The sequence below is a fragment of the Diceros bicornis genome, chromosome 20, assembly GCF_020826845.1.
Source record: "Diceros bicornis minor isolate mBicDic1 chromosome 20, mDicBic1.mat.cur, whole genome shotgun sequence".
NCBI lineage: Eukaryota > Metazoa > Chordata > Mammalia > Perissodactyla > Rhinocerotidae > Diceros > Diceros bicornis.
The window spans coordinates 29,039,679-29,065,173 of NC_080759.1; the positions used below are offsets into that span (position 1 = coordinate 29,039,679).

A 25,495-nucleotide genomic window follows, 5' to 3' on the forward strand; every position below is an offset into this window, starting at 1 on the left:
GAGGAGCCATGATGGGCAGAAAGCATACTAGGCAAGGAATTCGAGGACTCCATTTCAAATGTCAGCCCCTTGGGCAAGTCCTTCACTCTCTGAATCTACATTTGCATGTAGGTGAAATCATCTAACAATGCCTACCCACAAGACCGCTGTGAAGACTAAATGAGATAAAATATATAAATGCGTGCAGCATGCTGGAGTATTAAGAACGTAATGAGCATTCTGGTTATACTTTTAAAAGTCTTCTCCGTTATAGATAGCTGCTAAAATATTTATGGTTGGAATGATATGGCATCTTAGATTTGTTTTTAAATGCTTTTTTAAAAAAGAAAATGGTAGAGGTGGGGAGTTAGATAAAACAAGATTGACAAATTACTGATAATTTTTGGAGTTGCTGTGATGAGACTAAGGGAGTTCGTTATCCTATTCTGTTTGTGCGTAAGTTTTAAAATTACCATTTTTACACACACATACCTCACTCTGGCTAAAATGCAGAGAATGGCTTGCAGGGAGGCAAGAGCGGAAGCAGAGAGGCCAGTTAGAACACTATGGCAGATGTTAGCTCAGGGCCGGTCTTCCTCAGCAAAAAAAAAAAAGAGGAAGATTGGCATGGATGTTAGCTCAGGGCTGATCTTCCTCACATACACAAAAAAAACACTATTGCAGTGATCCACGGAGGAGGCGATGGTGGCTTAGATTGGACTGGGGGTAGTGGAGATGTTAGAGAAGTGGATAAACTTGGAACACTATGGGGATCAAGTTGATAAGAATTCTTGGTGATTTGGAATGGGAGAGGGGATGATTTGGGATGGAGGGAAATGGAGAGAGGAAGCACTCTCCTGCATTTGGGCATTATTTTGATGGGTGGGGTGCAGGTTTGGGAAGAGTTCCTGTTGTCCGTGATAAGTTTGAGATTTCTATCAGGCATGTTATGGAAATGTCAAGTAAACAATTGGATGGAGTTCGAAGCACAGGTCAGGACTAGAAATGTAGATTTGGGGAGTCAGATTCATGTACATCACAGTGACAGTCAGGGGACTGAGTGATGTAGCTGAAGGAGTGAAGAAATGGAGAAGGTACCTCGGAATAGACATTTAGAGACTAAGCAAAGGAGAAGTCAGCAGACATCGATGTCTCTGTCTGTATAACAGAATTGTCCTAGGGCTATTGGAAGGACTATGTATGGTTTTTGTATGTAAAGCCCTTTGTGGTACATAGTAAGGGTTCAGTAGCCATTACTCCTCTTTGCCCCATCCGTTTTTAGCAGATAGCCTCTCCTCCTACTTCCTTGAGGAAAGCAGAAAACAAAGGCCATCAGGAGGCAACTCCATCAACTTCCTGCTCCCCCCACTCAAACCTACTTGTAAGTCTATCACCCATTATCTCTTCCTTCCAGCGTCAGATGAGGACAAATTCCCTTTACTCTTCAAACTTTGTTTTTCCCAACAGGCTGTCAGTTCCATCCCTCCCACCTCTTCTGGGACGTTGCCCTACCAGTTATGACATTCTGCCTTATACTTTCTATTCTTTCCCCTTTATAGGTGCTTCCTCTCAGTCTATAAGCATGAGTTCATTCCATCTTCTTTTTTTAAAGTCTTTGTTGTTGTTTTTAGTGATTTTTTTCTAGAAAATGCTTCTGAACTTTTATTGTGCATATGAAATATCAAGGAATCTTGATAAAATGCAGATTATGATTCAGTAGGTAGAGAAGGGGTGCAGAGCTGAGATTCTGCTGAATGCTGATGGTCCACAGACCACACTTTGAGTATGAAGGCCCTGGAGCTGTGGCTCTCAACCTTGACTGTGTATCAGAATCACCTAGAGGGCTTTAAATAATGCCGATATCTGGGTGCTACTCCCAGAGATCTTGCCATCTTTAATATTGGCTCTGGGCTTGGCATCGGGATTTTTTAAAATCTCCCGTGGTAATTCTAATGTGCAGCCAATTTTGAGAACTCCGGCTAGCTAGAGGGTGGGATTTTGAACAACTTCCTACATTGTATATTTCTACAGCATTTGAAATTTTTTCCAAATATAATGTTACCTTAGATTTTTAAAAAAGGAAGATGAATCAGTAAAAAACATAGGGGAAAGGGGCCAGCCTGGTTGCGTAGTGGTTGGGTGTGTGCACTCCACTTCAGCGGCCTGGGGTTCACTGGTTCAGATCCCAGGCATGGACCTACACACTGCCCATCGAGCCATGCTGTGGCAGCATCCCACATACAAAGTAGAGGAAGATGGGCACAGATATTAGCTCAGTGACACTCTTCCTCCAGCAAAAAAAAAAAAAAAAAGGGAAGAAAAGGAAAAGGAAGGAATGGAACAAGGAAAGGAGGAAGAAGAGAGAAAGAAAAACCTTTCTTGACGCTGTAGGAACAGCACTTTCCTTTTCAATCTAATTTTTTGAAGTGTCCACTTCCTCACTGCCCATTCACACCTTGATGCTCCTCAGCCTGGCTTCCGTGCCCTTTTCTCCCTAAAACTGTACTGACAATGATCATACAATGCAAGGGGACACGTCTAGTTCTTATCTTACTGATCTTTCTGAGATATTTGACACAGTTGGCCAACGTTGTAAGAGATCCCAGGAACCTAAAGCAATATCTTGGCACTCACCATATCATCAGTGATTTTTCTCTTCTATCTTGTGAGCTACAAATGAGAATAGTAAATTGTGAAGGACTCTTTGCTGTCATTAAGCAAGGAACAGTGCTTAATGACACATGGCACAGATGAAATATGCAATGCATGCAAAGCTCTTGTAAAAAGAAATTGCTCCATGTCCAAAATTAGTGTACACTCTAAAAGAGATCATTAAAAAGTCAAAGCATTTCTTCCTCTTTGAAGCAGACTCTCCAAGTTATAGACAAAATTCCTTGGGTCTGCTTTCTCACAAAAAGGGAATGCGGAAAGAGAAGGTGTGTCCAAGACAACTCAGACATTGAAAAAAGAAGAATCATTCTTCACAAATAACTTGTGCCAGTTCAGGTCCTCCAGGAAGCCGATGCAAAGATGGAATTCAAAGGCAGGAAAAGTCTGTAAAGCATAAAGTGGGGAGGGAGCAGGCATGGGCAGGGAGAGTCTCACGCTGCCGTGTAAGTCTGACACCTCTGAAGGGAAAAAGACAAGGGAGGAGGACCGGGGAGGAAGAGCCCCAGACTACAGTGTGGTTGGGAGAAAGTCTCAGCCCAGCCAACAAGGAGCTCCAGAGCAAAGATCGCCTGGTAGAGTGCCCCCATGTCAGAAGGACTGGCTCAGCTGTAGTACCCCCGCCATGCTGAGTCACTGGCTGAGAGCAGCCGGCCCGAGGGTGTGGTTTCTGGACCTCTGCAGTGGATCTTCAAGGCAGCAAAGCTAGGGGCGGGGGGCTGGGGGCCAGCTACTCTCCTCACAGGAGGATCCATTGAGAGGGAGAGCCAGGCAGCACACTCCCATGGCTGCCCAAGACTGAAACTATATGGTTAATATCTGAATAATTTTAAATACAGTTTAGGCAGAGTAAACAGGTAGCAGGATAATCCTTTGACAGGTCTATCTCTCAGTTTCCGAAACTTTGCATTCCTCATCTTAAAAGCATCGAAAGTAGGTCTAGTCCCAAAGTAAGGAAATGATCCTGATTTGATAAAATGCCCAAGACACTCTCTGCTGTCTTTTGTTTGTTTGTTTGTCAGGAAGATTGGCCCTGGGCTAACATCCACACCCGTCTTCCTCCACTTTATATGGGACGCCGCCACAGCATGGCTTGACAAGCGGTGCGTCTGCGCACCCGGGATCCAAACCGGCGAACCCCGGGCCGTGGCATCTTAACCGCTTGTGCCACCAGGCCGGCCCCCTCTACTGTCTTTTTGAAACACCTCACCTAGGGCTTCCACAGCTCCCCTTTTGGCTCTTCTCCATCCAGTCCTCCTCCTTGTACCTCACTGATCCTCTGCCTGTCCCTTGAGTGCTGCCCTTCCTCAAACTGCTCTTGTCACTCTGTCCCCAATACCCAGGCTACTGTTGTGATGGAATGATATTTGAAGTATTAATGGATGTACTTTTTTATTAACAGTATTTCCTCCTCTCCTACCTCATCCCTTCACCCAATCCAATTATGGGAAGTGGGACACATATTAAATGCCTGCAGTATTCAGGTCTCTCTTTGGGGTTTATTGCTCATCCTGGGGCCTAGGGACAGGGGTGGGGATTTACCAAGGACTGGGGATAGAGAGCCCTTCTGGAGGACATGCACAGTGTCTCAGCACCTTGATCTATCCTCCTTTCTCTCTGCCTCTGACATCCCAGAGAAATTTATCTAGTCTGTGAGGCCTAGAGACATGAGAATGTCAAATCAGGACCCAAGCCAAAACTTATTCTGCATTAATCCCTAGCAAAGTCATTCTCCCATTAGTGAAAGAATGACATTATATATACCAGTGACACTGGGCAAGAGGAAGAAAAGATTGAGGCTTGAGAAAAAAAAATCAAGTCTCAGCCGTGAAGCAAAGACAATGAAGCACATTTTGAAAAATAAAAGGACATCTTTTCAATTTAAGCAGGGATGACTTTGCAGACAAAACAAGAAGTGTTAGATTCAGAAACCTATAGAACAGCCCCAATCTTAAATGGCTAAATGTTTTTACCTCATTATCACGTTACAACAACATTTTAGTGCCCGATTTTCCAGCAGATGAATAATAAGTTTAATGAGAGTGATAATGAAGGGAAATTATCCCAGCCTGGATTCCTGGCCTAGATTGAAAATATCTTGCTCCAAGCACCAGAAAACGTGTTTGCAGGCGAGGCTGTATCTAGCTTTTTCAGAATGTGGCCTCAGGATCTTCTGCCTCAGTGGGAGTTCCTGTTAAGAGGCTGTTCCTACCCCAGACCTACTGAATCAGAATCTCTGGGGGAAAAGCCAACAATATGCAATTTTAACAACCACCTCAGGTGATTTTTATACACACTCATATTATAAAACCACTGCTTTAGAATTTAAGGAAACTTGTCAACAGGGTGTGAAGAATGTTGACACCTTGGATTAGAGAAGATAGTCTAGTTTGTAGAATAATAGAAAACTTTATGGCCCCTCATGTGTAATTTAGGCTTGGGGGCAGCCAATACCCAGATCACAATTAACAACCTTATTTTATTTAAAGGAGTACATAGTATAAAATCCTCTCTGCATGGCAACATCATTCAAAATCCTGTCTTCAATTCAGGCAATTACCACCCCTTCCTTTCCACTAAAATAATTTATATCCCATAATAAGTAGCAAAAACTTATGATTAAGGTGGTAGGAATGAACATTTGATGTTTGTTTTGAGGTGCTTTCTGGTGACTCTCTTCCTCTTCTGGGCCTCTGATATTCTTTTTTTTTTTTCTTGTTTGGAAGATCAGCCATGAGCCAACATCCATGCTAATCCTCCTCTTTTTGCTGAGGAAGACTAGCCCTGAGCTAACCTCTACTGCCAATCCTCCTTTTTTTTTTTTTTCCCCAAAGCCCCAGTAGATAGCTGTACGTCATAGCTGCACATCCTTCTAGTTGCTGTATGTGGGACACGGCCTCAGCATGGCCGGACAAGTGGTGCATCAGTGCATGCCCAGGATCCGAACCTGGGCCACCAGTAGCAGAGCACGTGCACTTAACCACTAAGCCACGGGGCTGCCCCGGGCTTCTGATATTCTTGATATTCTATGATATTGTGGCAAACTGCTGCTTCTCCCCTTCTTCCTGGACACACAGCCACTCTGCTAGTGACTTTCCCAATTTCCTTTGCAGCTACATATGGCCATATGACCAAGTTGGAGCCAATGGGGTGTGAGTGAAAGATTTATGTAATTTTCAAGTCACTTCTGACTTAAAATCAGGTCTGTTTGTCTGGACTTTGGCTTTTCTCACCTTTCTGTCAATTGGATCAAGGAAAGGAGAGAGATCGGCTTCAATCATGCAGAAAAGGACAAAATTTAAAGAGATGGAAGAACAAGATGGAGGGAACTTAGTTCTTGATTAACCCTATTGAGAAGAGCCGCTCCATCAGCCTAGACAGGCTGAATTATTACAGGAGAGAGAAATAAACTCCCATATTATTAAAGCTGCTATTTTTCTGCCTTCTCTGTGCTATGGCATCTTGGCGTTTACCCTAACAAATATCAATAACTACCCTTAGCCAGTTAGCTCTTAAAGCCACCCATTAAATCAGATTCCGGAATCCTTGGCAGGCCGTGTCATGTTTATCCTCCTCAACAGACACTTTGTTTACGTGAATCCTAAAAGCAAACATTGGAAAGGGAACTCTACCTTAACTGTAAAAGAAGACTACAAAAAATTCTAAGACAAAAATTAAATGTAGGAGGCCACCATGCATGCAGGTAAAGCCTAGATTTATGAGGCTAGTATGATTTATGAGGCAACTCTGTCCCTATGACTAGTCTTTGTATCACAGTGGAGTACACTCTTTTCAAGCATCTCAATAAAGAACACACTTTTTTAATATTAAAAAAAGTAATCTTTATTTGCTTTCTTGTACAAAATATAAATCGATTTAAGTTGTTTATAAGAAAGGATTTTCAGGTGTTGAAAGAGGTAAATCATTGGATTGAATCTTCAATCTGTTAACAAAAAAAAGTCAGGTACAAATAGAGTGCTCTCAGTTTAGTAAATAACACATATATAAACAATTGGTTCTGAATTTTTGCACTTTTGACTTAAAACAATTGGATTTGTGCATTACACAATAACATTCAAACTCTTTCATCTGCTAAATTCAGACTCACTTAAAACATCTGGAAAACCAATATTTCACGCTGTTTATACTGCCTGCTCCTAAGACTGTGTTTGACTTTGCCACATTCAAAGCTAGTACAGTCAAAAACATAACTGAGTGCTGCCTGTAAACATATATACATGGAAAAAAATACAAGAAAATGTTATTAGTGAGTTAGAGGACTACATTAATAGTTACTCTGAGTTAGATAACATTATGTTCCTTTCTTCTTTGTCTATTTCTGCATTTTCAAAACTATCATGAGCTTATAGTTTTATAATAAGGAGGAAACACAGAGCTTTCTAGGATCTCACAACTAGAGTAGAATTTCTCATTCTGTTTCCATGTCTTCTCTGTTCCTAGTCCAATGCCTTGTACATAATAGATGCTTGATAAATAAATGTGAGAGAAGAAAGGAAAAAAGAAGAGAAAAGGAAGGAAGAATGGAATGGAAAGGGAGCAATCTGCTGGGTATCTACTGTTTGCCCCTCCAAATCCACTCTGCACTCTGCTCCAAACCCTAAAAGGCTGACCTACGTGAACTGCCTAGAGGCGCTGCTCTTCGCTGGTTTCTGGTTGGGTTTGGCCTAAGGGATACACCCGCAGATGGGAGGTAGAGGGTAGATATTTGTCTCCTGGGATTCTTCCCTGCAGGTCACTGCAGGCAGCGATACTCCTCAACCAACCAGACCCAAGACCCTTTTCAGACAGCTCCTCTGATTGGGGAAAGCATTCTTCCGCACTTCAGATCTTGGGGCGGTAACGTGCCCCGCTTTTACTAGAGCCAGAGTACTGTGCTCATCTTTCTGCTGTTTTTACATCTCGCCCATCCCTTTATAAATGGTCCCTTTATTAACCTCTCCTCAAATTGTCTGATTTGAATGTGCCATATGTGTAATGTCAACACCCAGACTGATAAAAATCCGTTGGTGACAAGAACCCAACAGGTTCTATCCTCGAGGAACTAATCTTGAAGAATGATTCAGAGAAAGGTTTTAAAAAACATCATGACTATTAAAAAGTTTAAACAACAAAAAAGATTATTTTCAGTTGAGAAACTCTGCTTTTACACCAAAGACTTTATAGTTATGAACTAGTTCTTATGATTGTCTCTCGCTAAAAGACAGAGATAAAATTGACCCGTTTGGTCTTCTATTTCTTTCTTCACTCTTATTTACGATAACCTTTAGAGAGATTGAATACCCTGTAAATACTCAATGTTGATTGTTTAATACACGCACAAATGAAAGATACGTGTTGTACTATGAGAATGTTCTCAGAGATTGATTATTGCTTTTCAAAGATCAGTTCTCATCCATTTGTCAAAGTGATTTTTTTTGTGTCCTTGAAGGCAATTTTTTTTTACCCAGAAAAGACTACTGGGGGCTATTTTAGTACTTAAAATTAATATTAATTTTACAAAAGTAACAAATTCAAAAGGCTTTTAGTTCAATTTACAAATCTTATTATTCTATTTCTAAATCTAGTGAATTTTAACATCTACCTTTAAAGAGACCTTTTATTAATATTTGGTGTCATTTACAAACAATTAAACTTCACTTAAATATTTTAAATTTAATATATTATTTTTACTTAATGCATCTAACTACAGGACTTATCCAAATGTTTAGAACAAAGATGAATCTAATAAATTATTATTATAAATTCTGTAAATCCTAAGTTCTCAAACATTTCAATGCTTTTCACAAACTTTATAAACCTATCTTAATCTTTTCAACTTAAAAAAACACAACTCTAAAATTAAAAACTCAATTACACATTTCAAGTTGGAATCATGAAGCTAATATATCAGATCCTCTAATAAGCCAAATATCTTAACTATTACAAATATTTTAAATATGAAACATACACAGATCATACCTAAAGTTAATGCAAAATAATTAATTTCTTTGATTTCTATACAGTAAGGGTCAAATGAGTTTTATCATCCAAACAAATTGGCGTCATTCTCAGAAGCAAATTGATTTAAACATCCCAAATAAACAGGTTTATCTGCTTATTGGCTGATATTGAACCAAAAAATTTCGACCAAGGCACCCCTGGAGCAGCCAACATCTAGGGCAGTTTTTCCTGCAACACTGGGACAACCTGAGCCCTATTTATGGTCACTTGGCGATTAGAGACTCCAATCCCATTCTTCTCCAAATGGGGTTGTCTCACAGCATCCACTCCCTCAATTCAGGTTATATATTATCTAATACTCAAGGTCGGATTCAATTCATTTATTTACTGGTTGATTCTATTCTTAATTCTTTTTTATGTTTTTCCTCTTGGTTAGGGATACAATTCTTACAGATATTTTAATGATATACAATTAGGCTGTACGTATCTTTTATCTGTAGTTCTAATGACAGTAGTCCCTTACCATCACTGCCACTGTTCTTCATGGTTACTCTATGATAGGAATGGCCTGGGTAAAGGATATATTTCATAGGTCTCTGGAGTAAGCACTTTAATGCTTCCCTGTCCTCTTGGGCCCTGCTCTTGGGTGGTATGCCTTAGCCTGTGAAGGATTGGTCTGAGATGACTTGAGTTGAGTGGGTCTTGGCTGAGAAGGCTTAGATTGGGAGGACCAGGGCTGGTATGGCTTGGGTTGAGTGGGTTTTTGAGAGGGTTTAGCTTGGGAGGGCTGGGGCTGAGTGGGTTTTGTTTGAGTGGGTTTGGGTTGAGAGGGCACAGATTGGGAGGGTTTGGGCTGGGAGTGCTTGACCTGGGATGGCTTGGGCTGATTGGATTTGAACTGAGGGCGAGGTAAATATTTGCTGTTGGACATGAGATGGGATCTTGTTTGGAAAGCTGGATTTGAAGGCTCACTTTGCGTCTTTATTTTGGCTCCTTGCTGAGAGGCAGGTCTTATGGGGTTTTGTATGGCTTCTGCTGGTTGAAACCCTTGAGGGTGAGGATCTTCAATATGGGACGTTGTTCTCAGAAGTTTCCCAATTGCTTCAGTTAGCTGTGTTCCCTGCGCGCTGGCTTGTCGAGGCTGTGACTTCCCAACTGTTCCTGCTGGCTGTGAACCCAGGGAATGGAGGTGACCTACCTGGGAGACCACTGCCCTAAACCCTTTAAGATATCTCATTGTCTGTGGTCTCTCAGGCCAGGCCTGTACTTGCTGAGAAATGGGTCTTGGTGGTCTCCCAATTGTTCCGTCAATGTGACATCCCTGAGCAGTTCTCGGAAATTTCATGAACCTCTCATGTGAATAAAATCTCTGGGGTGGGAAGTATCGAATCCCAAAATTTTTACCTTGACTATAGGCCCTTGTATTCTGAAAGGGTGAAGGAGGGAACCCCTTAGACTTCTGCTCTGACCCAAAGCGGGAGCCCATAACCCAGGGGGCTTTCAAAGAAACATGGTTAAAATTACCTCTGATTCTGCTTGGTAAAGGAAAGTAGTTTGCCAGATGAGGTACAAATACTGGGGTGAGTTGGAGATTCTGGCTGACCTCACATCTAGCCCCAGGCTCTCTTATAGGCATCTCAGCTGGGTGTTCAGATGAGCTTTTTGGCTGACCGTACCTTTGCTGTCCCTCATCTTCAGCTGTTGCAGCCAAGTTTTCACCATGGAAAACTTGACTTCCTTGAGCGTTCTCAAAGTCTTGGTCTACCTGGATCCCCAACTCCCTGGCCAAGGAGGCCATGTCCTCCACAGACACATATCTGAGTGAAGACAACATCACTTCCTGGAGGGCACCTTGAAGGGCCTCCACGTTCTGTCTCTCCCCCGCTTCCTCCTCCTCCCAAAACAGTAGCTGTGATGACTTCAACTGCAGGATCTTCTGGAAAATCTGAGCCTCTTCACTCTCCCTGGCCCGGGGACTGAGGACAAAGTAGCATTTTGCAATGGCAGCTTCTCCTAAAAATGTTAGCAGGTCCCATTCCTTCTCACCTAGGCAATCAGTGAAAAAAAACATAGCTGAGGAAATTTCCATCAAGAAACCAAACTGTGTCCAAAAACTTTGTAGATCTCCACGAAGGTTGGTCACAGCAACAGGCTTTTGGAAAAAACTAGGGTTTTCCTTTAGGCTGTTGCTATCAGGAAAACACCATGTTATCTCAACCAGGCCATCAGAGATTTGCCGGGGAAGCACCAGAACAGGCAAATCCTTTTGAACAAAGATTTTGTGTGACTTCAGTTGGGCAGGGCTGAACAGTGTGTTGAGGATTCTGGACTTGGAGAAGCTACAGGATCCTAGACGCACAAAAGAGATGACAGGCATCTTCGTGAGAGTCAGAAACTTTTCTGCATCCCTCGTAGGCCCTCCTGAAGACTGTGGTGACTGCTCCTTCACAATGTCCTTCATGGCCCCCAGCATTAAAATGCTTTTGCTGTTTTCTACATCTGGCAGTAGCAAGGGAAGAGCAAACTGGCATTGATACATGTTTGACATGACTTCGCGTTGCAAGGAGATGTCTGAACACAGCATAGAGGCACAAAGGACATCAAGGGGATTAATGGTTTGTAAGTCTCTAATTTCCAAATTCTCTACTCCAGTCAGCAATTCCCCTTTGCTATCCTCACCCAGAACCTTATGTCCGAGGACTGAATCTCTGGCTGTCACATCCATTGCTTGAACTTTCATCAGGAAATTCCAGGCTAAGTCTGCTGGAGTCTTAGGTGTCCACCTACACCCTCGATCTAACGAGAATTGTTTAACAAAATCTGGCAGAAGCTTTCTGCTTCTATCCATGTTCAAACACAACAGGACATCTTTAAACACCTTTTTTCTTTCTGTGGGAAAAAAAGATACTCAGTGACTGTCACGTTCAGCATCTAAGCTTCCTTCACTGACTTTTAAAATTAAATAAGTAATTGACATTTTCATTGCAAAAAGATGAAACAATACAAATAAAGCCAAAGTTTCCTTTTCCTGCTCTGCCAATTCCGCTTTCCTTCTAAGAGATATGTGAATGTGGTATGGTATGTTTCCTTACTGTCCTTTTTCTATGTAAGCACATAAGTATGCATGCATATATAGAAATGTACAGTTTGGCTTACTGGATGCTATTTTATTTTACATAAATGAAATTATACTAAACAAATGATTCTTCAACTTCTTTTCACTTAATAGTATTCCTTGCAAATTCTTCCATGTCACTATGTATGCATACAGCTCTACTTAATTCATTTTAGCTAATCCATCATATTTCATGGTTTGCATAGACCATTATTTATTTAACCATTGTCTACTGATGATGATTTCAGTTTTCCAATTTTTTGGCTAATGTTTGTATGCAGCAATGAAAAACCTTGCTAATTCTTCATTATACAGATGCATGAAGAATTCTCTAGGTTAATACTGATTTCTTTCTTAAATGTATTTCTTGCTAAAGTTTGGAGAAATGGAAGATTTTATTTCCATTAAAGTTTTCTCAGAATTTACATGTTGTATCTAATTTCTTCTGATTTCCTATTTTCTAATATATCTCCTAACCACTTCTTGGGAATACAGAGATAGTGCCTAGTACAGAAGAAGATCAGAGAGCATTTTCTGCTCCTGATGGATAGCAAGTTAGCATAAGCTTCTTGGATCCCCTGTAAAAATAGCCTAGAAGAAACAATGAAAGTGAGAGAAAAGTATGGATATCAAGAATTAACAAAAGTAACTCTAAGAAATCCTTAGTTAGTTTGAAAGTTGCTTGAACTCATATATGTGTTGGGGTAAGAAGGTGAGGGAGGAGTTGAGGCTACCGTGAAGGGTTCCCAGAGAAGGCAGTGAGAGGACAGGTTACAGGAAAGCTTTTAAGTTCTGCTCTTGCCTGTCCTCTACTTTGCCTTAGGACAACAATTCTCTGCTTCTTCAGCAGTGAAATCAGTACTTACACAGCCCAGGCCAGATGTCTAGTGTTGACAGGGTAATAACGAGGCTACTGTGGAGTGGTTAGAAGCAACAGAGTACAGTCGTGTCACTTGACGGGGATATGTTCTGAGAAATGTGTCAGGCAATTTTGTTGTTGTGCAAACATCACAGAGTGTACTTCCACAAACCTAGATGGTGTAGCCTACTATACACCTAGACTATATGGCACTGATCTTATAGGATCACTGCCATATGTGCAGTCCATCATGGACCAAAACTTCATTATGCAGCACATGAGTGTACATGTATACACAGCAATGATATATTTAATAAGCACAGACCTGGATGAAGAAAGTAAGAAACAATAATCTCTAGAACCCCATACCATTTTTGTAAATTAAAAATTCATGAAAAATAGCTCAGCTAAGGCAAAAAGAAATGATCAGAGATTTCAGCTGCAACCCACTGAAAGGAGACTGAATTTTGCATTTGAGTCCAGTCAGGTTAACTGGGAACTAAAACAGACCATAAAAAACAAGATTGTTTGGGGAAATTTAACAATCCAGAGTCTCTACAACCAATCATATGCAATGTTTAGGACACAATCCAAAGTTAATAGACACAGAAAAAACAGGAAAGGTAACCCATGCTCAGTCAATGGAGACTGACTTTAAGATGACCAATATGTTGAATTTAGCATATAAGAATTTTAAAGCAGCTATCGTAACTGTTCTCAAGAATGTAAAATAAAATAATCCCATAACGAAAGATAAAATAGGAATTCTCAGGAAAAAATAGAAAGTATTAAAAAAATGGAAATTCTAAAATTAAAAATCATAGTATCTGAACTTTTTAAAAAGTCCATCAGTAGATGGACTTAAAAGCAGATTGGAAATGACAGAAGAAAAATTCAGTATACTTAAAGATATAGCAATAGAAATGATCCAGTCTAAAGAATAGAGAGAAAAAATATTTTTAAAAAAATGAACAGAGACTCAGGAACCTATAGAACAATATAAAAAACTCTAACATGCACATACTTGGAGTCTCAAAACAAAAGAAGGAAGCAAGTGAAACAAAAAATATTTGGATAAATAACAGCTGAAAATCTTCCAAATTTGGTAAAAAAAAAAAAAAAGTTTTAGATTCACAAACTCTGCAAACCCTAAGGAAGATGAAAACAAAGAAGAACACACCTAGACACATCAGAGTCAACTGCTGAAAAAATTTTAAGAAAAAATCTTAAAATCAACCAGAAGAAAAATGACACAACACTTTCAGGGGAACAATGATAAAGTGACTAAAGACTGAAGAAACGATGGAAGCCAAAAGACAGAAGAATGACATCCATAAAGTGCTGAAGGCAAAAAATTGCCAATCTACAATTCTATACCCAGCAAAAATATCGTGGAATGAAGAAACAATAAAGACATTTTTCAATAAACAAAAGCTAAGAAAATTTATCAGCAGCAGACCTGCACTAAAAGAAATAATGAATAAAATTCTTCAGGCTAAAGGGAAGCAACATTAAATTAAAACTTGAATCTTCAGGAAGAAAGGAGGGGCACAGGAAATGGTAAATATATGGGTTCCTACCATTGGCTGACCCCAACTATAAGCTGGAACAGAAGGGAATTGATTGATATAGTCTGTGTACAAGTTGACCTTATACAGTGCAGAACACACAAGGCAATGCCTTAAGCATTCCTGAGACTTTGATTTGACACTGAGATTTTTTTTTGGCATGGAATTCAATATGACAAAAAGCATGAAGATCCTTCTCCTTTCAGTCAGATGCATTTGGATTTTTTTTTTTAAAGTTCCCAGCTGGATAGACAAATATTACAGAGGAAAGAGATGGAGGATAGCCACATGCCTCCAGTCAACTAGAGTGGATGGTAGCCATGAGGCTTACATTGCAGGTCATAAGTACACTATTACTGATACTTTTCTTGACCTGTTTTTCTAAAGGTGTTAGATTGATTGCAAAAATATCCCCAATTAATGGCTTTCTGGTACCCATATCTTTTTCAATATTACTTTGCAAGAAGTGGAGTCTATTTTTCCCCAACTCTTGAATCCACATTGGCTTGTGACTTGCTTTGGCCAAGAGAATGTGGAAGAAGTGATGGTGTTATGGATTGAATTGTGTCTCCCCCCCAAAAGATATATTGAAGTCTCCAGTACCTCAGAATGTGGCCTTATTTGTTAATAAGGTCTTTACAGAGGTCATTAAGTTAAAATGAGTTCATTAGGGTGGACCTTAATCCAATCTGACTGGTATTCTTATAAAAAGGGAAAATGATTTGAAGACTCAGAGAGAAGATGGTCATCTACAAGCCAAGGAACACCTGAGGCTACCAGAAGCTAGGAGAGGGGGCTGGAACAGAGCCTTCCCTAATGCCCAGAGAGCGCATGACCCTGCTAAGACCTTGGTTTTAGACTTCTGGCCTCCATAATCGGGAGACAATACATCTCCAGTTGTTCTAAACCACCCTTTTGTAGTACTTTATTGTGGCAGCCCCAGGAAACTAATACAGACAGCATGATAGTTCTGAGCTTAAGCCTCAAAAGGCCTTCACTACTCTGTCTCTCTCTTTCTCTTTAGTGCCTTCTCTCTCTCTCTGTCTCCTTCTCTCTCTTTTACATCTCTCCCTTCACCATAAGAATATGCCCCATGTAGTCTGAGAACAAGACCAGGCTAGCCTACTAGAAGAAGAGAGATGAGCCTATAGTCAGCTGATGATAAACACAAGAGTAAACCCCGGGGAGACCAGAAAAACTGCCCAGCCAACTACAGACACATGAACAATAATTCATTCTCATTGTTTTAAGTGACCCTAATTTTGAAATGCTTTATTATGTAACATTATTGCAGCAAAAAATAATACAGAAAAAAAAATCATGTAAACAAAACAATAACATGCAATAAACACATTATAATATTAGAATGTTACCTATGGAGGAAGGTGAATGGGAATGGGAATAAAGAAAAAATGGAATAGATAAACAAAAGAGGCTTTTTGCAGAATAATGATGATATTATGTAATGAATAATTAATTAATTCAACCTTATGCAACAACTGAAATATATAAATAAATAAAAAGTAAGAATGAGCCCTAAAAGCAACTATGTATTGGGAGGGGATGGGGGTGTGGCAAGAATTGTGTTATGGGTTGCATTATGTACCCCTCAAATTCATATCTTGAAATACTAACCCCCAATACCTCAGAATGTAAAGTTATTTGGAAATAGAGTCATTACAGATGTAATTAGTTAAGATGAGGTCATTAGGAGGAACTCTAATCCAATATGACTGGTGTCCTTATAAAAAGGGGAAATTTGGACATAGAGACAAGCACCCAGAGACAACCACATGAAAATGAAGGCGGATCCAGGGGATGCTTCTACAAGCCAAAGAATGCCAAAGATTTCCAGCAAACCACCAGAAGTTGAAACAAATTCTTCTTTACAGCCTTCAGAAGGAACCAACCCTGTAGATACCTTGATTTCAGACTTCTAGCCTTCAAACTAAGAAAATACATTTCTGTTGTTTATTGTTTAAGCTACCCAGTTTGTGGTACTTTGCTACAGCAGCCCTAGCAAACTAATACAAGATGTGCTAAGGAGGAAATCACTCTTTTCCTACCCAGAACTGGATATGAATCCCCAGGATTTGGACTGAAGGTGAGATGGTAGTTACCTTTCCATTGTCTACTCAGAACTTGGTGATGTTTCTTTGGAGAGACAATATCTCTCCAAACGAAGCATTTCTCGTATTTTGAATTTTCATTAAGAAATATTCAAATTCAAGATACTGATACAATTTCCCTCATCAAGATGGCAATATATGGACTGGATCAAGCCAAATAACAATATTTGGAGATTTTATCCATTCACCACAAACTCCTCTCCTCTCCTTCAATAGTTAGGCCCATAATCCTCATATCGCATTGGTCATGAAGGCTCTAAAATGACTAAAGAGGATTAATCTGAGGAATAGAAGGTAACACCTAAATTAGTGGTTAGTAACTTCTTATATGTATGATAGAAGTGACTGCAGAAACCTACAATCTGACAACTACTATTTACTTTTCTTATACTGTCCACCATTTCCTAGGTCCTGAGTCCTCTTCTCTGTCAACACCCACCTCTGAGGAAATTCCAGATTAGAGAAGGAATTTGAATAGCTGCTTTTCTGCTGACATATGGTGCCCTTCTTCATCCCCTCTTCCCATTACATCATGGCAAACTAAAAATAAGTTGTTGCCTAACTATACACACATCATTCTCCTACCTTCCATACTTTTCTCCTCTTCCTTCTCCAATGACATGCCGGTTTCTGAATCCTCATAACCCTGTTCTTCATCGGAGAACTCCGTGGTTTCTGAACATGCAGAGTCCTCTTTGCCACCATAGACGGTGTACTCTGGGTCATCATAATCCTCCTCTTCCACAGTGATTTCTGCATCTTCAGGGTATCCAACAGATTCTAGATATTCCTCTTCTCCTAGGTATAAAGAATCATCTGGCTCCTCATACCTCTGTCCATCCTCTAAACACTCAATAGTCGCTGGAAATGCATATTCATCATTCTCGACAGAATATGGCAATGTGACTTTTGGTGTGTTGTATTCCTTCTCATTTTCCCTTGAGGACCAAGCGGTTTCCCTATAACTAGTTTTGTTGTCCCTGAAAGACTCAGAGGTTTCCAAATCCCAGTGTTCTTTCTCTCTGACAGGAACTATGGTCTCAGGATTCTCAGGCTGTTTCTCTCCAAGAAAAGAAACATCTGAATTCTTGATTACCTTCATAGATTGAGGAGGTTCTGTATTATGTTGTAAATATTCTGAAAAGAACAAGAAAGTTTTGGAGGTTTTTGTTTTGTTTTTCCAAATAAACAAAAGGAAATTTTATAACAACTTGAATTTCCAAGGCCTCAAAGCATCATCTCTTCTCTTTATTTCACTGAAGGACAAAACGCCTACCGCCTCCTACATAAATGGCAACAAGTCATCTGTCAGAACTTTCTCCCACTGGAAAAAAATCAGATCACACTCCTGCCTTGCTCAAAATTTTGAGTATCTCAGAGCAAACATAAAGGTTAAATCAGTGAAACAGAAAATATGAATCCTATGGACAGTGCTTATTTGTGGATTTATTGTGACCCAAAACTAGCTGAGACTTCCTAGGGCCGTTGCTAATAAAATCTGATCCTAATAATTTCTTTGTAATTTTATTTATTTATTTATTTTCCCCCCAAAGCCCCAGTAGATAGTTGTATGGCATAGCTGTACATCCTTCTAGTTGCTGTATGTGGGACGCTGCCTCAGCATGGCCGGAGAAGCAGTGCATTGGTGCGCGCCCGGGATCTGAACCCGGGCCGCCAGCAGCGGAGCGCGCGCACTTAACTGCTAAGCCATGGGGCTGGCCCGACCCTAATAATTACTAATCAGGAAGCAAACAGCTCTGATTTGGAATTGTAAGGCCTACAAATAATAAGACCTATTTCTTTAAACATGCACACCTTGTCCTACATTAGAGACTGTGGGAGATCAAGATTTGGCCACCCTGAAATATATCTCTTTACCTTGATTGTTTTCTCTGAGGGACATTTGACCTCCCCCACTAACTGCCTAAAGAATTTGACATGGTGGCTCCTTCCTGGAACAGATCTTCTATCATGATGGCTATAAAGATAATGTAGGATAGAGGTTACAATAGCAAAGGCACCAAGCCTCTTTTATCAAAAAACTCTGTCTCTCCCTGACCACATTATCTATAGATGACCCCAAAAAGAATTGTCCTCCTGCCCTCTGAAGTCCCAGGCCACTACCCACCCCCAACACGCTCCTCGCCTTTAGCTGGAATACTTAAGCAAGGAGCTTAGACAGAGGGACAAGTTGCTCATTTCTGAGTTTCTCCCATGTATACATGTTATTAAACTTGGTATTACTTTCTCCTGCTAACCTGTCTTGTTAATTATTTGGCCAGCCATAAGAACCTTAAGGAAAAGGGCGAAGGGAGATTCTCCCTCTTCCCCCGACAAGACCATTAACACTAACCTTTTTATCTGAGCCTCTACTCCTCTAATATCTGCTAAAATAACCTTCAATATTCTTTAGATTACTAGAAAAAGAGCTACACCTGCCTCTAGTGGTAATCTGCAGATTTGCTAAACAACCTATTCTGGAAAAATTACTCCCTCATCTGCCACTAGTTATCTTTGAACATTGAAGTCTCAGCATTTGAATTGCTGCAGAAAACCAGAGTTCTGCTGGCATTCTCATTACAGAGAGAATGAAGTTACTGATCTGCCCTATATATATACTAAAAATTATTTTTCCTGTATTTTCAAAATGGCTATACTAAGTGAAAGATGCAGTTTTTGGTTTTGGGGTTGTTAATATCCGTTGTCGGAGATCAAGATTTGGCCACTCTGAAATCTATCTCTTTACCTTGGTTGTTTTCTCTGAGGACATTTGACCTCCCCCACTAACTGCCTAAAGAATTTGACATGGTGGCTCCTTCCTGGAACAGATCTATCATGATGACTGTAAAGATAATGTAGGATAAATGTTACAATAGAAAAGGCACCAACAAGCCCATCTTATCAGAAGTTCTGTCTCTCTGGCCACATTCTCTGGATGGCCCTGCGAGGAGTTGCCAGACAATCATTTACATTTATAAGGCAAATCTCCATTTGTAAAGGTATCTTCCTCTCTGTTTTGGGAAGAGGAGGGGATGGCCTCATCTCTAGGGGTTTATCAATGTGAAAGGTGAGGCCTTAAATCTGCATAATAACCTTACTCTTGTTTACTGTGCTTTAGTGGTAATTTCCTGTAACTGACTCCCCCCACCCCCAACATCCTCCTTTGTCATTGGCTGAACATGGTATTTAAGAGGAGAATTTCTGCTATTGTGTTGAGAAACGCAGTGTCCCTGCTTTCTCCCATGTATGCGTGTTATTAAACTTGGTATTATTTTCTCCTGCTAACCTGTCTTGTTAATTATTTGGCCAGCCATAAGAACCTTAAGGAAAAGGGCAGAGGGAGATTCTTCCTCTTCCCCTGACAGTTTTGGCATAGTTGCCAGGAGCCACACTGGTTGGCAAGTTGCCTTCTCTGGCTGGAAGACCTGCCTTCTCCTTGGACTACTGCAGATGATGAGATACGGGAACGCCCGATGAAAGCCGGCAAAAGGTAAGACTTCTCACCGCATCAGCCTCCCGGAATCTCTATCTGCGGGGTCCGGCGGAAGGAAGTGGTGAGAATTTTTTCTCTTTCTAAATTTAGATTGGCAGGAGAAAATATTTGGGAAACTAGTTTCTTGTGCTTTCAGTGACTCTTGGTTTAAATTTGGTAGAGTACTCTTGGTTTTGATCTTGATCCCTTGTCCTCCCAGAGTAGTCTCTGTCTTGTTCTGTGTCCTGAGAACTTGGCTTTGTGACCAGTGAGAATATTCTCCTTGGTCTCCACCATACGGAAGATGCATTTACCGGAGTGCACCTTGGTGGCCAGTGGAGTAGACTGGGGTTCCGAACTGTCTCTTTGTCCGGCTGTGCCAAGCTCTCAGGGGAGTTTGTCATAAAGGGCCCAGTCCATAAGGGCTTTTGTCGTCTTAACCTTCATTGCTTGTTAGTGCTGGAAAAATCCCATTCCAGTATCGCCTGCCCGGTGTCACAGATTAGCGGGTCTGTGGCTGGAGGCGTCCCACACTATTGTGGGAGACCAGAGACACCTTCCTTACCGCCTGTGCAACGAAGGTCTTTACTTTCTCTGAATATCTTTGGGAGTGAATTCTGTGGATCATGGGGGCTACATCATCTGCACCCTCACCAGGGACGCCTCTTTCGTCCATGGTAAAGATTTATTCTAAGCGTGGAAAGTTACCACCGGGTCTTTCCTTAAAAAGGCTTATTGGATTGAGTCACTATTGGAATAAATATACAAATGAAGATCCTACTCGTCAAGGGCCAGACGACGGATCCTTTGAATTGGGAAAACTTCTAAATTGGGGGAAAAAAATGTTTTGAGAGCTCTCACATAATTATTTATTTGGTACCTAAGAAAAGGCCAGAAAAAGGAAGGGAAAAATTTGACTAGCCTTAAGACCTTGACTCAGGTTACAATTGAATTGAGAACACGTAAAAGTGTAAGTGTTGATAAGATTATAAAGGTTGGAATGTTTGAGCTAATTTTATATAAAGAGGTTACATCAACTTTGCCTGAGTATGTTTTAAAATGTCTGACTGGGAATGCTTCTCTTGTCCAAAATTAGAAGACCAAGACCTATTGATAAAAATCTTAATGATAACTATGTTTAAAGGTATAAGAGGTGATGAAATTTACATGAACTTTTGTACAAAAAACTGATGTTATTTCTATTACAGAACTGGTTAACAAAAATAGTAATTTAAATGATGGCTAATTTTATCTAAGGTCTTATGAAGTCTTATAGGCAATCTAAATAATTATTGGGAATAAGTAACTAAATAGTTGTGAAAAAGATGAATGTTAGATGAACTTTAAACAATAATTATGTGTTATGGTGGTTACAGCTTCCAAACTCTTTTTGGTGACTTAAAATTTTAGAGTTTTGCTAAATTTTATGATAAAAATTCAGTTGAGTAGATCATTTCCAAATAACATAAGATATTAGACATTGATTACTAAATGTACATTTGTCTACTTTTGGCTTTTCATTACAGGAAAACTAAAAGGTGTTTTGGATCTATTGGTAAACATGTGTTTTATTAAAAGATTGTACTATAAAGTAACATATTTCTAGAAATTATAAAGTGTTTATAAATTTTCCAAGCCACAAGATACTAATGTAAAAGAAAGTTTATAATTGTTTACTTAATTTTTACTTACAAATTAAGGTTTCTAAGGGTTAAAATTTCTAATTAGTATATGTGATTAAAGCTACTAAATATTAAGAAAAATGTGTCTGTGTACAAGGAAAGTAAGATGTATAAAGAAGGAACAAAGAATGGAAATATTTTGTTTGATTGATTAAGAAAGATAAATTTGTCCTCAAGTACTAGGAGGGAAAAGAAAGACATGGGACAAATTCTAAATGTAAAAAGAAAGTTATAGAAGGTTTGTGGAAGAGGAATTCTGGAAAAGGAGTTTTTGCATGGTCAAGTTGGCTAAGATTAAAATGAATTTAATTAAGTAAATGAGTTTTAATATCAGAAGTAAGCTCATACAAAATTATAATTTGGTCTTATTTCTCTTAAAAGGATGATTTTCTTGAACTTGATAAAGAGGTTATAAAAGATTTTTCTTTACCTTTGAGTAAGTCTACCTAAAAAAAAAAACCTGTTAAAATAATTTCCTGTGTTCAAAAGACTGAGGTCTCTCTATTAAGGCTTTTTGGACTGTTAGTGCTCTGTTTGCCTTGACTTTTCATATTTTTGACAAGCTCCCCAAAATTCATATCTTAAATAAAGTCTTTTTTTACTTTTTTCTTTGAGAATTTTCAAAGGGCCCTGGAACTTCTCAAAGAAATTTGCTCTCTTTCTATAAAGAGAAAGATACTAAACTTATTAGGCTTATTCAGTATGTTAAATTACATGGAAAGCATTGTCAGACAAGTGATGATAAGCCTGCTTAGGTGGTATTTTGTGGGTAAATGTTATTGATGTAGGTGTTTTAAAATTGTATAACATTACTGAAAATCTGATCTGTCCTGGTTATCAGTCATAATTCTGGTTATTATTATTTTAAAGTGTTGTATGTCACAAAATTAACCAAATTTCTCTGTCAATTGCCATTTTGAGGTCTTGTTGTTTACAGACATTTCTTTGCTCTAATGCTTTTGCAAAATGTTTAAACTTCAAAAAAAACTTCATGGAAAGGACTCTGACATTTACACTGGAACACAGGTTTCTGACAAACTTTCTGATCATAAAACTGAACTTGGCAAGAAATTACAGAAATCTGATGGAGAGACTGATAACTTCATGAAGCTGCTAACAAAAAGATTGGGATCAAGAATGGATTACACAGGACTGAATGAAATGATAAGGATGATTATAATTTTTATGATTTTTCATTTGAAGTATTGCTGAATTTTTAATGTTTTGTTTTTTTCAGATTTAAGGAAAACTTTTTCTCTTTTCTCCTGAGCTAGCTATGACTTATAGCAATTTGGTAAATGATACTTTTGTAAGTAAAATTGAAATATTTATCTTTTTCTCTCTACCTGATCCCTCCGGGATTTGGAAACTTGTAGTAAGTGAGTATTGTTGTTTTCATGGCAATATAGTTATTTGCATAAGTTCAATAAGAATCTGTTCTCCTTATAACAGGACACAATTGGAAACACTGGTTATATTACCAAGGTTGTGACTGGAACATCATATTTGCGATATAACCATACAGCTTTTGAGGAATGAAGATTGGACTTTATGGAATAAAGCCACATGGAAATATTGGCCTGGTACCTTATGTTCCAAGCAGCACTTACCAGGATAAGTAAAGAATGTCACTTATCTGGCAGGTACAAGGAACCTTGAAATTTTTGGGGGGAACCTCAGAAGAGAGGAATTCACCCAAATCTGTAGGTATTACAGGCGAAGTCTGATGACAAAATCCTTGGCTTGGCTTTCTTGGCCTCAAGAGGCCTTTGAAGTTCAATGTGAGATTCCTTATAAAAAGTTCCAGCAAAGCAGATTTAAAAGAGCCTATGTGATCAATTGCTATTCTTGCTGTACTTATGTAAATAATTGGGTCAACTCTATTGGAACTAGACTTATTTTGCAAACTAGTTAGTTTTAATTTTGCTATCTTAATGAAAATGAGGGTGATTTTAGAGAGAAAAATTGTATTTCAGTAAAAACTATAGTATACATTTGCAGATATTAGATCCTAGTTTTGTTAATTGTCTTTTGAGGTTTTTGTTTTATATCGGTTGACTGGACTGGATCCTGATTTCTTCTAGTCTCCTGAAATATCTGGCTACAGATATCCAAACTAACGTTTTTGATTTTTTCCATCATTTTCATTTGGAATCACTGAAAACTGAACCTGCCCTTTTTCCTGAAGCCTTACAAACTGAAGCTGATGGACTTGATATAAACTTAAGAGATTACCCGATGACATCATCAGAGACATTTTAAACTGCAAAAGATGCTTTGATGCTGACATCTAAAAATCTTCTTAACTGGCTGTCCTCTAAACTCAGAAACTGCTTTACAACTTGCTCCAACCATTAACTTTGTTTTTCTTTCGTTTACACAGAAATGCTTCTATTAAATACTTGCTTGCTTGCTTCCGTAATATAGGCATAACCTTGAGAGCTCACCTGCATCACCACCTTCCAAAAGGAACTTAATTGAACTGATCTACTATCAGGACTAAGAAATGTGTTCAGTGAGATGAAACAATCTACCAACTCAGCTTCTGGACTATGAAACTTCTTTAAGTTTCAAAAGGACTGTGAAACTTCTAGTTTCAAAGGCGGGACTGTGGGAGATCAAGATTTGGCCACTCTGAAATCTATCTCTTTACCTTGGTTGTTTTCTCTGAGGACATTTGACCTCCCCCACTAACTGCCTAAAGAATTTGACATGGTGGCTCCTTCCTGGAACAGATCTATCATGATGGCTGTAAAGATAATGTAGGATAAATGTTTACAATAGAAAAGGCACCAACAAGCCCATCTTATCAGAAGTTCTGTCTCTCTGGCCACATTCTCTGGATGGCCCTGTGAGGAGTTGCCAGACAATCATTTACATTTATAAGGCAAATCTCCATTTGTAAAGGTATCTCCCTCTCTGTTTTGGGAAGAGGGGGGGATGGCCTCATCTCTAGAGGCTTATCAATGTGAAAGGTGAGGCCTTAAATCTGCATAATAACCTTACTCTTGTTTACTGTGCTTTAGTGGTAATTTCCTGTAACTGACTCCCCCCACCCCCAACATCCTCCTTTGTCATTGGCTGAACATGGTATTTAAGATGAGAATTTCTGCTATTGTGTTGAGAAACGCAGTGTCCCTGCTTTCTCCCATGTATACATGTTATTAAACTTGGTATTATTTTCTCCTGCTAACCTGTCTTGTAAATTATTTGGCCAGCCATAAGAACCTTAAGGAAAAGGACAGAGGGAGATTCTTCCTCTTCCCCCGACACTGTCAATTCACTTACTTGATAAAGAAATGCCAGATGCGTCATCATTAACAGTATTCTCTTTTCAACCATGACTATTTCGGGATGTCACTACTAGAACAATGAGTAGTTTATACAAGCACTAAAACAACGGCAAGTATTGGATACAGTTTGAACAAAAAATTATCAATCCTCTAAACCAATGAGATTTACTGTTCCCTGCTTTTTAAATTATGCACACTTTTCTCCTTTATCATATTTCAGTGAAAATTATCTCCAGGAGAAAGACAAATGAAAACAAAAGGCAATAATTTTCTTTTTTCAGGAAATCTGCCTTGTCCCTCTTACCCCAAAAATGTGTAGAAATTCAACTTACCGTGCCTTAAGCCCCTAATGTTAGCTGACTCTGGAAAAGTGCTAAACAAACACTTGAGAAAATGCTGACAGCTCACCTCTCCCTTTTTCTGCACCAAAATTAACAGCTTCCGACTTTTCTTCAAGGGATCTGTAATATCTTCCAGCGTCTCATACTCTTCCTCAGAAATCAGCCTCCGAGAGGTTAATGTGTCTAAGATGGAATCAGGCTCTTGTTGGAGGATTTCAAGTAACTTTTTCCTGCCTTTTTCTATGATCTCTGAGAAAACACTCTCGGCAGCCATTGTTTGTTTCCTCTAGACCAGGAAATGACTTAACAAATTGTTCCAACAGATAAAAAAAATACAAGTTTTAAAAAAAAGCAGAGTAATTCTATTTGGCAGATATTAAGTATGTCGATGACGCCTAGTGTTGGAGAGGGCGCATACAAACAAGCCAA

The 25,495-nt window shown here is 39.4% G+C and overlaps 1 protein-coding gene across 3 annotated transcripts; it reads right to left on the reverse strand.

The window, feature by feature from the left end:
- Window positions 1-7,824: 7,824 nt before the first annotated feature.
- Window positions 7,825-25,495, reverse strand: CARD6 (caspase recruitment domain family member 6). Of its 3 annotated transcripts, none has more exons than XM_058564168.1 (3): window positions 25,058-25,495; window positions 16,864-17,415; window positions 7,825-11,496 (listed from the first exon to the last, which is right to left on the reverse strand). In XM_058564168.1, exons 1-3 carry the CDS (start codon window positions 25,338-25,340, stop codon window positions 9,218-9,220), a joined length of 3,114 nt encoding a protein of 1,037 aa, XP_058420151.1. In that variant the 5' UTR covers window positions 25,341-25,495; the 3' UTR covers window positions 7,825-9,217. The 3 variants fall into 3 exon arrangements, with proteins under 3 accessions (XP_058420151.1, XP_058420153.1, XP_058420152.1); XM_058564170.1 differs by having other exon boundaries at window positions 25,134-25,221; XM_058564169.1 differs by lacking the exon at window positions 25,058-25,495 and adding an exon at window positions 18,157-18,215.